The 14,320-nt window shown below is 30.8% G+C and overlaps 1 protein-coding gene across 1 annotated transcript in view; it reads right to left on the bottom strand.

Moving 5' to 3' along the window:
• The window catches only part of Sgcz (sarcoglycan zeta), a 1,063,315-nt gene that overhangs the window by 108,469 nt on the left and 940,526 nt on the right, over positions 1-14,320 (bottom strand). Inside the window, exon 4 of the mRNA XM_047550434.1 lies at positions 10,062-10,149. Within this exon, the coding sequence (XP_047406390.1) occupies positions 10,062-10,149 (88 nt within the window). The remainder of the gene's footprint in view (positions 1-10,061; positions 10,150-14,320) is intronic.

The following is a 14,320-nucleotide window of genomic DNA, read 5'->3' as shown; positions in this document are numbered from 1 at the left end:
GTAATTCATAAATTAGGTGATCAGTGAGGCTGCAGATGAGAAGCACAAGGAGATTCTAATAGAAAGAGCTCAGGAAGGAAGAAAAAAATCTTACTTCCTTCGAACCACTAAGTTTTCCTGGTCATTGAATTAGCTACAGGAAACTTCATATAATCATTAAGCATAGAAAAATCAATGTAAGATTGGAAGAGGTTTTTTTTTAATTCCTGAAAAAACATGACATGAGAAAACAGGTTCCAAAATTTATGCGTTATTAATGTGCTCAAATACCTCTGGGAAAGAGTAAAAGAAGGTAGTGTATTAATAATGCATTAGGCTGATAAGTTTGTAAGCATTTAGAAAACAAAACAGCAGATACGTGACCTCAGAATGGGAAGACTAAAAATAAGTCATCATAAAAGGAACAAATTTTTGTTTCCCTCATAGGGTTATATAAAGCAAATGAGTATGATTAGCTTTTCTTGATTTCAGACAAATAAATGACAAAACATCTAGAGAGAATATTGTAGAAAACGTTTAAAAATGAATTATGAGATGAAGTTTTTTCTCCTGCCATGTTGAGGATTAAACCTAGGGTCTCATACATGCTAAGCACTGAGGTATGACCCCAGTCTTTTTCATTTCTTATTTTGACACAGAGTCTGCCTAAGTTGCCTAGGCTGGCCTTGTGGTCTTCTGGCCTTAGTCTCTCAAATTGGGTATGAAATACCTCTCCAGGCTGAGACTAATTATTTGAATCAAAGAATACTGGTTAAACGATGGATAGGTTTTTTTTTTTTTTCTTTATTTGCAGTGCTGGAGAGCAAATTTAGGACCTCACGTATGCTAGTCAAGTGCTCTACACTTTATCACTAAGCTACATCCCTAGCCTTAGGGATGGATAGAAATCTTAAGGAAGTCCTTGAGAGATTTTGCTGATACGGTTTCTTCATTATAAAGTACATATTGTCAGAATTCTAACAAATACATGGAGTCAAAAGAATCACTGTGGTCCATTTATTCTTCTTCCTATCCTCAGCTCTCTCTTCCCACTGTGCCTTTTTAAAATTTTTTATGCACACATTATCTGATGAGGAATTTCTCTAAAATGGTGCATAAGAGTTAACACAAAATCCAAAGCGACACTTAGGAGAACAAAGCTACTGGAGTTAATAGACCTACACCATCATAAGCAATGACTTCCCCACAGTTTCTCTCTCCACCCCATAACCCAGCAATTAGCATAATTCTTTAGTAGTCTGGGATTTTTGTGATCTCGTCTAGATCCTTGAATACTCAAGTAAACAATCTTCTGTGTACATATGGACTCCCAAATTTTATTTAGCTTCCCACCTCCAGATGTTTTAGGATAATTAGTCCTCTAAACCTTACATTTGTGAGCATTATGCCCCATTAACCAAATTTCCAGAGAAGTTTCTTACTAAGACCAACACAACCTGCATGTTCAATGAGTTAATTGTTTATGGAACAAAAATGCACCTACAGTTCTGAGTTCCCACAAAAGGAGTCCCACTTTTAAAAAACTTGGCTAAGTGTATAAGCTATAGACTCGTTAATTTCAGATAAGTCATGAGATCTAATTAAATATTTAAAATATAAAGTTCAAACCACTCTTTATATTTCTCTACATTTGTTTGTTTCTCTACATTTTTCCTTTAACAGGCTTTGTAATATGTAATGTTTATTTCATTACAATCTTCTTAGAAATTGCAATTTGAACACTGAGTTATTGTTATACTTTGAATACACATATAGATCACAGAATGAATAAAAGAGCTATTAATCTGTTTAGTGATGTCTTCAATATCATAAACTTAGAAATATTTAGTTATTGCATTATGCTTATTGAGCAAAGTTTTTATTGCCTTTTTAAAATTATACTGGAGATTGAACATGTTAGGCAAGTGTTCTACCACTGAGCTATATTCCCAGCCCTATTATCTCTTTTTAGCACTATGTAAGTAAACCTAGGTAGAACTAAAATGGAAGAATATGCCACTTTATAACATAAACACTTATAATATGTTAAAAGAAACATCATTTATCATTTTATTCTATCACCTTCACTAGATTTAATTTTTTTTTGACAACTATAGATATTGGTATCAAAGATCATGTTTTGAAATACATATTTTGCCTGAAAAGAGAGAAATTTCATTCATTTTCCTATCACTCAATGCATTGGTACTCCTTGACATATGAATGATGCCTATTTTAGCATATTGGCCACTCTTGGTCTTAAGAAGTTGAGGTCAGTACTTTGTCAAAATGGTCTTTAGGACCATAACACAGCACTGATAAGTAGAACTGGCCTCACAGAACTGCAGCATTGACCTGAGACAAAGGCACATAGTACCTGGAAAAGAAAGAGGCAGCAAAGTTTGGAAATTGACCAGCCAGGTCATCTATATTAGATTTTGTTTTAGGTTCTCTAGGAAGAAAATTTTGTAAAATTCCTTTTCTCTCTACAAATAATTGAGAATTTAAATATTTGAGACAATTTGTTTTTCAATTTTTAAAGTAATAGCACAGTCACTAAGTAATAACACAGTAACTTGGGAAAGTGAGTGTAATGATTCAGGATGGTAAAAATAATGTAAATTCTTATGTGATAACCTTTTGAAACATGTGCATTAGTGTCTTCCTTCAGGTTTAATTGTCATCCTACTTGAGTACAGAGATTGAGGGTCCTAATTTCTACAAGTGTCATCCCTCTACTGATTATCATAGGCATCTGCTTCCACTTGTAACTTTCCCAATTTGATAAAATAATATTAAACCAATTAATATTAGTTTAATTCATGTTAATTAATTAATAATGAACTGAGAATCAACAATGCATTAATCATTTCAAATGAACATGTAGCATTAAACCTAAAGGGTTTGTTGGTTTGTGCTCCAATATTAACATAGTTCATTTTCCATAAAATATTCATACTTATTAAATTGTCCCAGACCATTGCAGTATTTTCTAAGTTAAAAGCAAAAGGAGTCAATGATAAAAAAGTTAAATTTGGTATGTGAGAATTTTCTGTAACCTTCTACTTTTTATATGTCCTACACCATCTGCAGTCAATTAAGTGATTCCCAGGTGTTCACAGTAATTGCTTTAACGCAAGATTACATGTCACTTTAGGGGTCTTTAAATATTTATTATAAAACTCTCATCTACATTTTCCTCCATTTATTTAGGAAAAGAACATGCTGATGTTTAGTATGAATGAAAATAAGCTGACTGGACTTTTTGAATTATTTTGTGAATTAAATTTCATTTAAAAAAACACTTTTTATAAGCCAGAATTAGATGGAAGAATAAAGGCATAACTCATGTATTACTTTAAATCTGAGCATCAAAATATGTTCCTATAATATGTGTCAAAGGTGTGAAAATATCCACTCTGATGTCCTTCAGTAATGGTTATTGAACATTGGGGAAAGAAATGGATCAGAAGTTTCACTGACTGATTTCTTCCTCTAGAGGTAAAAAAGTTCTTCACTTTTAGACTTGGAATAGGAAAGAACCACAGAGTCAGTCTAACAAAATAGACTCATTTCATACATAAAGAAGCCCAGAGGGTAGGCCAAATGTACAGAGTTATTTACATGTATATCTAATAAAAATTACTCACATATCCATAATGCATACTATTCTCCAGGGAATGGTCCAAAACCTTATATATCAGCTTATTTAATTCTCATCTGGTATTGGAGGCAAATACTCTTATCAACACCACAAAAGCCTGGAAGGTCATATAGCTGGGAGGTGACAGAGCTGGTATTTAGCTGGCTTCTGAATCCATACCATTAATTGTGGAGGTATGTCATCATATCTAGGTGAAAATGCTCTCTACATTATTTCATGTATTATGCAAATCATATGGTTGCCCTCATAATATTGTCATTAGTGAAAATTCATATATTTCCATGTTATAATAATTTTCATTGAACTTATGTTCTGATTTTTTTATTTTCTATAATTAATCATGGCAATCAGTGTCTTTGTTACTGTGAAATCTTGAATTATCTTAAATTTATAGAACTTTAAAAAATTGCTCACTTTTTAAAAAAAATCTAAATAACTTTTTTTGTGTATTAATTTCTTAATAGTAAACCAGTTTCCCTTTAAATCATGAGATTTTTCTCACTGCTTAAATGAATGAAATTTTCTTTTGCCATGGTAGTTGACTAGAAAATATTTTTAAAAGGGCTTCCAGACTCAAATTATTTTGTGGCATGTTGTGTGAAATAAAATGCTGATATTTTAATTAGTTTTATGCGTACAGACTCAGAAATATTTTTATTTTAAAAGTCCTTCTAGTTTTGCATTTCATCCAGCTCTATGGAGAAACAAGCATGTGTATGCATGTGTTGTGGGTATTGCAGGTTGTAGGAAAACAGGCAGAGGAACCTCCATCCAGTTAAGAATCTTATTTATTATCAGTTAATGTTATTTCTGAAATGAAAAAATTCGAGTCATAATCACCACCATTTTGGCTCAAGTTGACCAAAACTAAGCTCATGTGGAAGTAAATATAAATTAAGAAATATTAAAAAAAGCAAATATCAGCTCTTGCAGGTAGTTTTGATGTTTATCCCTGAATTAAATTGAACCAATAAAGAAGTTATGTTTCTTTGTACCCCACTCAATTATTTTATATAATTACATTTTGCTTTCATGTTCTCAGCATATTTCAAAGCATTTTTCTGGCATATTAGTAGACCCCAGTGTTTCATTAACGGCAGAGTTGTTAAAAAAAAAAGTGCATACTATATAATCCAACACTCCTTCTATTAAACCATATGTTCATTTTGTTCAGTGTATATAAGGAAAACATGTATTTTCCAAAAGATCATACTTAATTCCTAGAGAATAATAAGATCATTTCATTTGTTGTATTTTTCTTTACACCTTTACCACCAGAAAATCTTTGTAGTTTAATTTCTGTCTAGGATATAAATGGTTTTCCTATGCATAAAGATGTACTAAGAGAAACTTTAAAAAGTTTATCTTCTTGCAAAATTACTATAGTTTAAAAAGATTATTTTCTAACAAAAACAGTGTATGGATTCGCAAACACACAAGAAAAAAATCAAAGATAAATATATCCTTTTAGAATTTTAATGTTCAATTTTTCTGATTTTTCTTATTAAGCAAATCTTTGGTCATAAAGCTTTCAAAAGTTCATTTGTAAGTGTCTAACTGATTGACAGTTCTAAGTAAGAGGAGACAACCAATTCTAGCACATATGACAATTATCATCCCTACCCCTGACTTTGATTCCTTCTTAAATCCCTAGGGCAAAAAATGCACGAACTTAAAGACCTCTGAAGAAACCAGTCAACCCTGCTACCCAATCTGACTACTCTAGTTTTCTATGAGGTGTTTAAGCCTCCAAGTGTGAACTTTGAAAACGAAAAATCTTGCACTAAATCTGTCACTTTAATTTCTTGCAAATGGCATTCTTTCTATTACCATAGAGTTTTTTAAACCATCCATTACTATAAGCATTTAAGCACTACTGCAGAAAAACAGAAAATGAGGATTAAAGATTGTAATTAAGGTTTTTGTACAATTTGAGTATGACACTTACTTTTCATAAATGGAAAAGACATTATAAAAGATGAACACATGATCTGGACAATAACAGCTAGTCATTCCGGGGAACCAATTTATTCAAAATTCATTCTCCCAAATTTATTGAACATTAAACAAGGAGAATAATAATTAAATGAGATGCTGTTTAAAGCATAAGATTGAAGTTTAAGCACACTTTAAAAGCAAATTTTAGAACAGCGACACTCTAATTTTATAAACTCAATCAGCCCGAATGCTTTACTAAGATAATGCTGTGGAAGTGACCTCATGGAACTTGTTATGTTTATGTCACAGGACCACATACACAGCCATTCTGGGTTTCTCTGAATCGCCATTTGTGACTGAAATTTAAATGAGGGGGGCTACCTAAAAAAGGAAAAATAGAAACAAAACTAATTCTACCTATTAAGACTATTTCTGGTTAAATTTCCAAGTTTATCCTCTTTTTCAATCCTCTAGCTATAGAATATTGATAAAAGTCATGAGAGGGCAATAAGTAATATTAGTTTTAGACATTGTTTTATTAAAAGATTTTATTTCATAAATATAAAAAATGATATAATATAAAAATATATTTTATGGCAAGTAAAAACAGTCTATTTTAACAGTCATTTAAGATTTATTAAAAATCAATCATTCTACTGAAATCAACATTTTTATTTTTAAACTACCTATAAAAGTATCTTAAGTCTATTATTCAGACTTATTGGTAAATAAAAGATAACTAATTACATTGAGGGAAACATTATATTTTTAGTGAATTCTATTACTACAGTGCCAGGTATTATATTATTGGTGTTGCAAACAAAGCTTATGTCAAAACTACACAAGAACATTTCATTTGTACTACCCTAAAATTATTTTTATTCTATGTATGACATTGCAGCAGTTTTCTAACATAATAAAGAGAAGCTGTGCACAGATGGTACATAATTCACATTTCTATCAACATTATTTGATGGAAAATTATGAAAAACAGTACCATGCTATCAACACATGTAAACATATAACACCTAAAATCACAAACCATTTTTGTTGTCTATATAAAAAAAGGAATGTTCTTCTAACAAACGTAGTAATTATAGATCAAATAATAGAAAATTTTGACCTGGAGCATGATTCTGAGACTTGTTTAAGAAAGTTCTTGCTTTTTCTTCAGGGAGTCTGACCTCTCGGGATGTTGTACTTTCTTTAACCACTTCTCAACCAACAATCTCATTCCTCTCTTTCAGCTTTACTCTAAGAAGAGAAATTTGGAGGAAGAAACTTGAGTTCATTAATCTCCTCCAAAGTTATGAAGGTCAAGAAAAATTAGAATCTTAGACTTAGTGGGATGTTTGGTACTTTTAGGTTCACAAAAATATTTGTCAAATTGATTTTTGTACACAAAGTCTAAAAAGATTAAATGTAGTTTGATTACATTTGAGCAGGCAGGTATGTATGAAATATTGTCTGTGTATTTATTGGGTGAATATAATTTGGTTTCATTTGCTGAGAGTGAATCTGGATTAGAATGAACACACTGCCTGCTTGGTACCTGGATTGCGCATATCCCGAGAACTGAATTAGTGGGAAGGTGGGTTTACAAAGAGAAAGATACAAGGGGAATGGATACATGCTTTGCTAACTCTCTTACACAGAATTTTGAAGACGAACTGGAAAAGTAGATACTGAAAAAGCAGATTTTCATTTCCCATAAGAATAAAATCTGGAAAAATTATCCAAAGTCTGTTACACTAATAGAATTGATTATGCTTTTCTAACAGAAATTGACATATATGTAGAACTTACAATTGTTTTACTTAGAACAGGAAGTACAACTGAAATTCTTATTCATAATTCTTATTCATAATTCTCAATTTTATAATTTAAAAATTGTCACATTTTGTTAAAATATTATATTTTATTAAAATATTTTATTAAAATGATATGTTATTAAAATATTTTAAAATGTTATAAGACATATTGTAATATTTTAAATATTGACAAATAATTATGGGCAAGAATAGTATCACATCTAAATACTTTAATCAAGGACATGTCCCTAAACAAAAATTGAAAGAAAAAAAAAACAAGGTTAGTTATTTAATGTTAACATGATTACAATTAGTCTTTAAAAATGAAGGTTGTCTGTCTACACTGCTTGAATTCATCCAATTATATCTTCAAATTTTACATAAAGTATATTCATAATTTCTTGAGTCAGGTTTCCACATAGACATTATCTGTGATTTTTATGACATATCCCTGCAATAATGTCAAAACCTAACATATATACCTTAACTACCATCACAGAGATACATAGAACAAAAAATCATCATGAAATTTCTCACAAAAAACCAATGCACTTGTAATTTAAGTCACACCAATAATTTCAATTACCATCATCAAAACAATGCTAAATTCAATATATCACTACCTACCATTTGAAGACACTGAAGTTATTCTTACCTAAGTGTCATTATCCCTGTTTTAGAGATGAGAAAACTGAGTCTCCAAGAGAAAAATGTTATTGCTACTAATCCAACTATTAAATTGCTCTCTATGTTTTGCCTTCAACTGTGAATACATGAGCTTCTCAGCCCCAGTCCTAGTCTCCCTCTTCTTTTGAAAAATGCAAAGCAGTGAAAGACATAATTCAGTAGTGCTACATTCAAAGGACCAGTTTTTAGATTAAACCATACTGGAATAAGTGTACATGTTCCCAGAGAAATAATTGGTCATGCCATAACTTATTAATTTGCTACTCTTAAAGTAAGTTTAGCATTTCTCTCCCTCTCCTTTTTTTTTTAATTTGGCAAATATTATTACTACAATAAATCAGTTTGAAAAGCTGAGTAACATACAAACACAATATATTCTTTAAATTTCTTTCAGGAAGACCTCCAGTGAAATGAAAAGGGCATCTGTTTACAATTTCTGTAACCAAAATAGTTGTTTCACCCTACTGGCAGGAATTATGCAGCTATTATGTCTGACAGTGGACTTGGGTGCATAGTCTTTAGTGCTTGTTTTGCATTTTGATATTTCCACTAAGAACTTTTTAATATGAAGAAATGAAAGCAAAAGAGAATTAAATTTTGTGAAAGGTTCTCAAATTTAAGAAAATTATGATATTAAGAAACCTGCCTGCTATAGACCTTTTACTGTAGGCCTGCATACACAGTTCTAAAATAACAATCACAAATTTTCATTAACATTTAAATTGAGGAACTGATGTTCTGAATCAGATCTGCATCCATGAAATACTGCCTTCCTCTAATTTTTAATCAATTTGCTGTAGCTCTCCTTCATAACTGATACATTTACTTGTCACAAAATTCTGTCCAGTTATAGCAATTAAAAGATATCTAATGACAAACTTTTATGCAGTAAAAAATATGCAAAATCAAATTCAACATTTATAAATGAAATGAATTACATATTTAGAAAAAAAATGTATAAAATGTTTCCTTTTCAACTTCATTAAAGCAAATAACAAAAATATTCATATAACTATAAAGGAATTGGACACAATAAAAATTAGTGTTTATAAATATCACATTTTAAATGTTACATTTTTCTATGATTTAACTACAAATAATTAAGACATACATTTGCATTTAAATGACAATAATTTTGCATTAAAATGAAGATAACCCAGTCCTCGAAATCATAAAATTACATTTTTTCTCACTATCTCCATGTATATATGATGTGGTTTAACAGAACTGTAATATAGATAAATATTGGTATTGAACTAAAGCTCTACAATTATGTTACATAATATTGTCACAGAACGGATATAGTTCTAAAATTATTTCAGCATCTGCATTCAAATCAAATCTGTGTATAATTTTACATGGTTGCAACTGACTTTTCAATCTGTCATTTATAAAAATTTGAGTTAAATAAAAATAATATGTATGTTGTTATAATATGATTGCCTAAAATGTATTTGATAATAGAAGAATACTTAATATTTTACCTCAAATCATAACTTTCGTCCTAAAATCCTTAGTAAGTAGATAATTTCAACAAAAACTTTGTAAGTAATTGATAAATATTAACATTTATTATATTTAATAATTTACATAATTGCTAATTTTTATAAGCACTTAATATCAGGAAATTATCTAAAACACAGATACATAGACCTTATGATATTATATTAGATATTATTTCACATATTTTTAAAGTGTATTGATTATGCTTTAATATGGGTTATGAAAACATTTTTTAGGAAAATGGTACATTTCATATTTTAGGAGAAATGAGCAGCACAACAAATGTAATTCAGTCCCACAATAACATATTGTCAAGAATAACTATTAAATAAAGGAAATCATAACTAGTCTATGGCACATAAAATCATGTACAAGATAATTGGGCTGTGAATTACATACTAGAAAAATTGCATACTTTAACTTTTTCCAACTTAAATGGAGTAAGAAGTTACAAGTAATTTTTACCCCAAAACACTCACCTACTGTCAGCTGTCCAGTTAACTGCCCCATGTGATTTCTTGCATTCACTGTTACATTTCTGTCAGACTGTAAGACCAGTGGACTATCCTGGGAAACATGTATAAAATAAATAAATCAAATAGAAAATATAAATATAGTCAAATGTATATGAAATTATACTGTATTTCAGTATTATAAAAATTCTGTTTTAAAATATTAAGCAGTTGTTTTTACATTCCAAACATTGGTTGAACAATACAAAAGAAATGAGTGCCTCATAGTAATTACTATGCAGATTATAAATGTTTTCATTTTCATCAGCCGGTGTTAACTATCAGATGCAAGCATTTCCAACTCTACTGATTATTGTGAGTGAAAAGTAGAGCACCCCTCTTGTTTCTCTTTCCCAGTGGCATATACTTCTGCCTGCACAGATATTCTACATCCAATCCCAATGTGGATGTCCCTTTTATAGGTTTAACTTGTGGTTTTCAGAATCAGCCTAAATGACAACTCCTTAAAATTGCCTCCTCTGATCACTGTCACTATGGATTCACTTAATCCCCAAATTTCAAAACTGCACTTATTTTGTTTAAAGCCTGAATCATATGACTAATTCATCGTGTTGATGTGTGTTTGTCTGCTTTGTTTCCCTGTTTTTCTCTTTTTTCACTTAATTATATAACAAGAGGAAACATTCATGTGACAAGGACCATGGCAGTCAAATGTATACAGTTGCAAATGCCCTACTTAACATGCCACTATAGGAAAGCATTGGTTAAGTGTATATTGGGTGACTAAAAAAATCTATATAAAAAATTGATACTCCCTTGTTCATCTACCTCATGTGCAAATGATCTTGAATTATAGAATGGTTTAAATAAGGAGGTCTGTAGGAAATAAGATGCTTCATAGGAAATTTTCTTTTGAGTTATTTAATTCTGGTTAGATGTTGACTTCTATCACTGATTGAGCCCTTAATAGTAAAATTATTAAAGGACAATACGGTTGCCTGAGGAGACTTCATATTGAGCTTTTCCCATCATTTGTCTCACACAAATAACTCGTGATTACCCATACCTTCATTTTTATGATCTATAATGAATGTAGGATGATCATTTACAAATTGTTCATTCATTCATCCAACAAATATTCATTGAATACTCACTATGCACAATGCAGCCTTCTAGAAGTTGGAACATTTTGGTGATCAGAATATAGAACAAAATCTGCCCTCATGGAGTTGCCTTTTCGATACTGAAATTCTATGAAAATCTCTCCCAATACCACACTCACATTGAGGCACTGTGTCACCTCTACATTGATGTTGTTATGCGAGTGCTTTATATACAAACTATACAAAAACTCCTCCAAGATTAGGATTTGGAATTTGTGATTTGAATACACACAGGTATATTTTATGGACTTTTTCCTAAAGCTGCTTTGAGCTGTTATGACCAGATGCAAAGAGATCAGAAAAGACACATACACACACACACACACACACACACACACACACACATATATTCTTGTGCCTGATGCACAATGCACACATATTTTCTTTCAAAAATGGATTTTGCTAGTATGCACCAACTATGACTTGAGTTCTAAAAGTAAGTTTCCATAGTTTGAAGAGTGCATTTATTCTGTTGATGGATAGTTGCACCAAAAACTATTATAGTTGATTTTATTCTCTGCATGGCTCTTAAAACAAGTCAGTTTTTTTTCTACCACAAAAGTTTTGTTTCTGCATTAAAAAAAAATCTAGTCTTTGTTCCACAGGTTCATCTGTATTTCAGACATTCAACTTTGAAAACATCTGAAGTATCTTAAATTAATTCTATCATTCATTTTAAGTGATAAGAAAATGCAAATTTATAATATAGAATGTTGACTAAGTAAGTACTGCTTGCAAACAGCTATCTTACACCCAGTAAGAACACTGCTATCTCTAATAATGACATGAAGATGTTTTGTGTAAACACATAAATGCACATAAAAGATTGCATTCAATGTTGATAAAATTCAACCAAAGTATTTTATCAAGAAGCTATGAATTCAATAAAATTTATTTGAGTATAAGAAATAAGAACTCTACAAAGCACCTCATAGTTCAAAAAAATTCTTTAAAAATTGTTAGTTGAATTTTCATTTATATCCTTTCAGTATTTTTGTGGATAAAAGATACGGGATTTTTTGGATTTTTTAATTGATGAGTTAACATATTTTCATTTGAATTGCTATACACATTAACATAAATTTCTGTGAACTTCAGCAAAAATAATAGCAGAAACATCAGTATGTATAATTTACAAACTATGTAAGGATCTTATAAGAATTATTGCTATATTAAATATGTTAAGATCCAAGAAAAGTCAATTTTCAAAAGCAATAGGCATTTCATCTGATTTAATAGAGAAACAGACTTGGTTAGAATTGAAACTTTAATCACTGTGTGTCTTGTTTACAAGATATCAATTCACTTTTACTTGAACCATAGGGATTCTATTGAAGTTCTCTCCCTGGCACAGTTTCCTTCTCTTGACATTATTCCACTAAATTTCCTCGCAGAATTAAATTTTTATATCCAGATTAAAATTTTACTATGATAGCAATAGCAATCTCTTTACTTACTAAAACTATAAACAGAGCTATCAGAGATAATGAGAAATTCTCTACACTGTATTCATGTGGACAAAATTATATTATTATGCTATACTGATTTGTTAAAATGTGATCCACTAAATTGAACCAAAACCAAGTAACTGCTTTTGATAAACAAAGTCAATGCATATAAGTATATCACTTTCACTGACAAGCTACATACGTGGTCATGTTGCACATGTATATATAGTGATCTTAGAACCATATTTGATATTTGGGCATTAAAGTCATTCCTCATTTATCTTAGATACAACACAATAAACTTTTACACAACAGGCACTCAATCCTAACCCAAATGCTCATATGTGATACAGTAAGTATGAAGAAAATGATAGAAACTTGAAGCCATCTAATGTGAATACAATCTAAAGCAATATGTAAGTGTGATATCAAACACATTTCTACATTAGAATCAATACTAAGAAACTATCACTTGCCAAAATTATTGACATCTAAAAATGTTTTCCCTAAAGAATTGAATACTCATGAGGTCTTTTTATCATGTGTTTATTTCTTTAAATGCCTCCATTGATAAACTACCACTAATTTTATTACTCTCTACTCTCTTGTATTCCTTCTTTATTTTCATTTGTAATATATGCCCATGTGCTAAAACTTAGAATGCTAGTATCTAATTCTAATACTTAAAAAAGACATACTAGTACCCTCATATGGTTTATACTTGCTGAGAACATAAAGGGGAGAAAGTTATTTTGTGGACAAGATGTTCAAGTTCTGTAAAGGTAAGTGAATAGTTGGCATATTATTCTGCACCACATACTAGTAAAAATAAAATCTGTGTTTTTTCTCTTTTTTGCAGAAAAAAAATCTTTGGATTTAAATATCTATTTCCAAATCAAGAAATTTCTCATAATAGAAATAAAGTATTCTATAGTCTTCTGGAGCTGACAGCACTATGGCTTTTGCATAAATGGCATTCCTGCCTCTTTAAGTATTTTCGAGAGAAAGCAGGCAGCAGACTCAGTGGGAAGGCAGTGGTGCTGTTCAGCAGCTTCTGCTCACATTCTTCATGTGACCGTGTCTGTCCCTTTGCTAGTGGTTATGGAAAAAACATGAACTGTTCTCTTTTTCTTCTCTTAATATTTTTGAGATAGATTGTGCAAGTAAGGCCGGAAAAATAATTAATCTTATTTTTATTTTCTTCACTTTTCTTTATCATAATTATTTATTGAGTATCTATGACGTATTCGGCTTTCTGCAAGCTACTGCATGCCAAAGAGAATCAAGGGAGACAGACTTTCTTCTCTTAGGGAATTCAGAAACTGGTTGGCTGTATGGACAATAAACCAGAAAGTTAAGCAAGCAAACAAAGAATGCTGGCAATAACAGGATGCTGTGACAGAGATGTCTTTAACAACATATTAGTTATATGGATGACATGACCTAGGTATTACAGGCATATAAGGAATTTGGCTCCAGGTCATTATGCTCTCCAGCTTCACTGTTTTGTTCTCATAGAAATATCTGTATGAGGAATAGCAGGTAGCACTGCTACTTGTCAATGACAGAAACTGGTCTAAATAATTTACATATATAAGCTCATCTACCTGTGAACCTTTACATAAAGCACCATGTAGGGTCAAGAATGAGTCAT

The sequence above is a fragment of the Sciurus carolinensis genome, chromosome 4 (genome assembly GCF_902686445.1).
Source record: "Sciurus carolinensis chromosome 4, mSciCar1.2, whole genome shotgun sequence".
Taxonomy (NCBI): Eukaryota; Metazoa; Chordata; class Mammalia; order Rodentia; family Sciuridae; genus Sciurus; species Sciurus carolinensis.
Note: the sequence above shows the minus strand (reverse complement) of the source record. Positions and strands in the feature narration are given on the sequence as shown.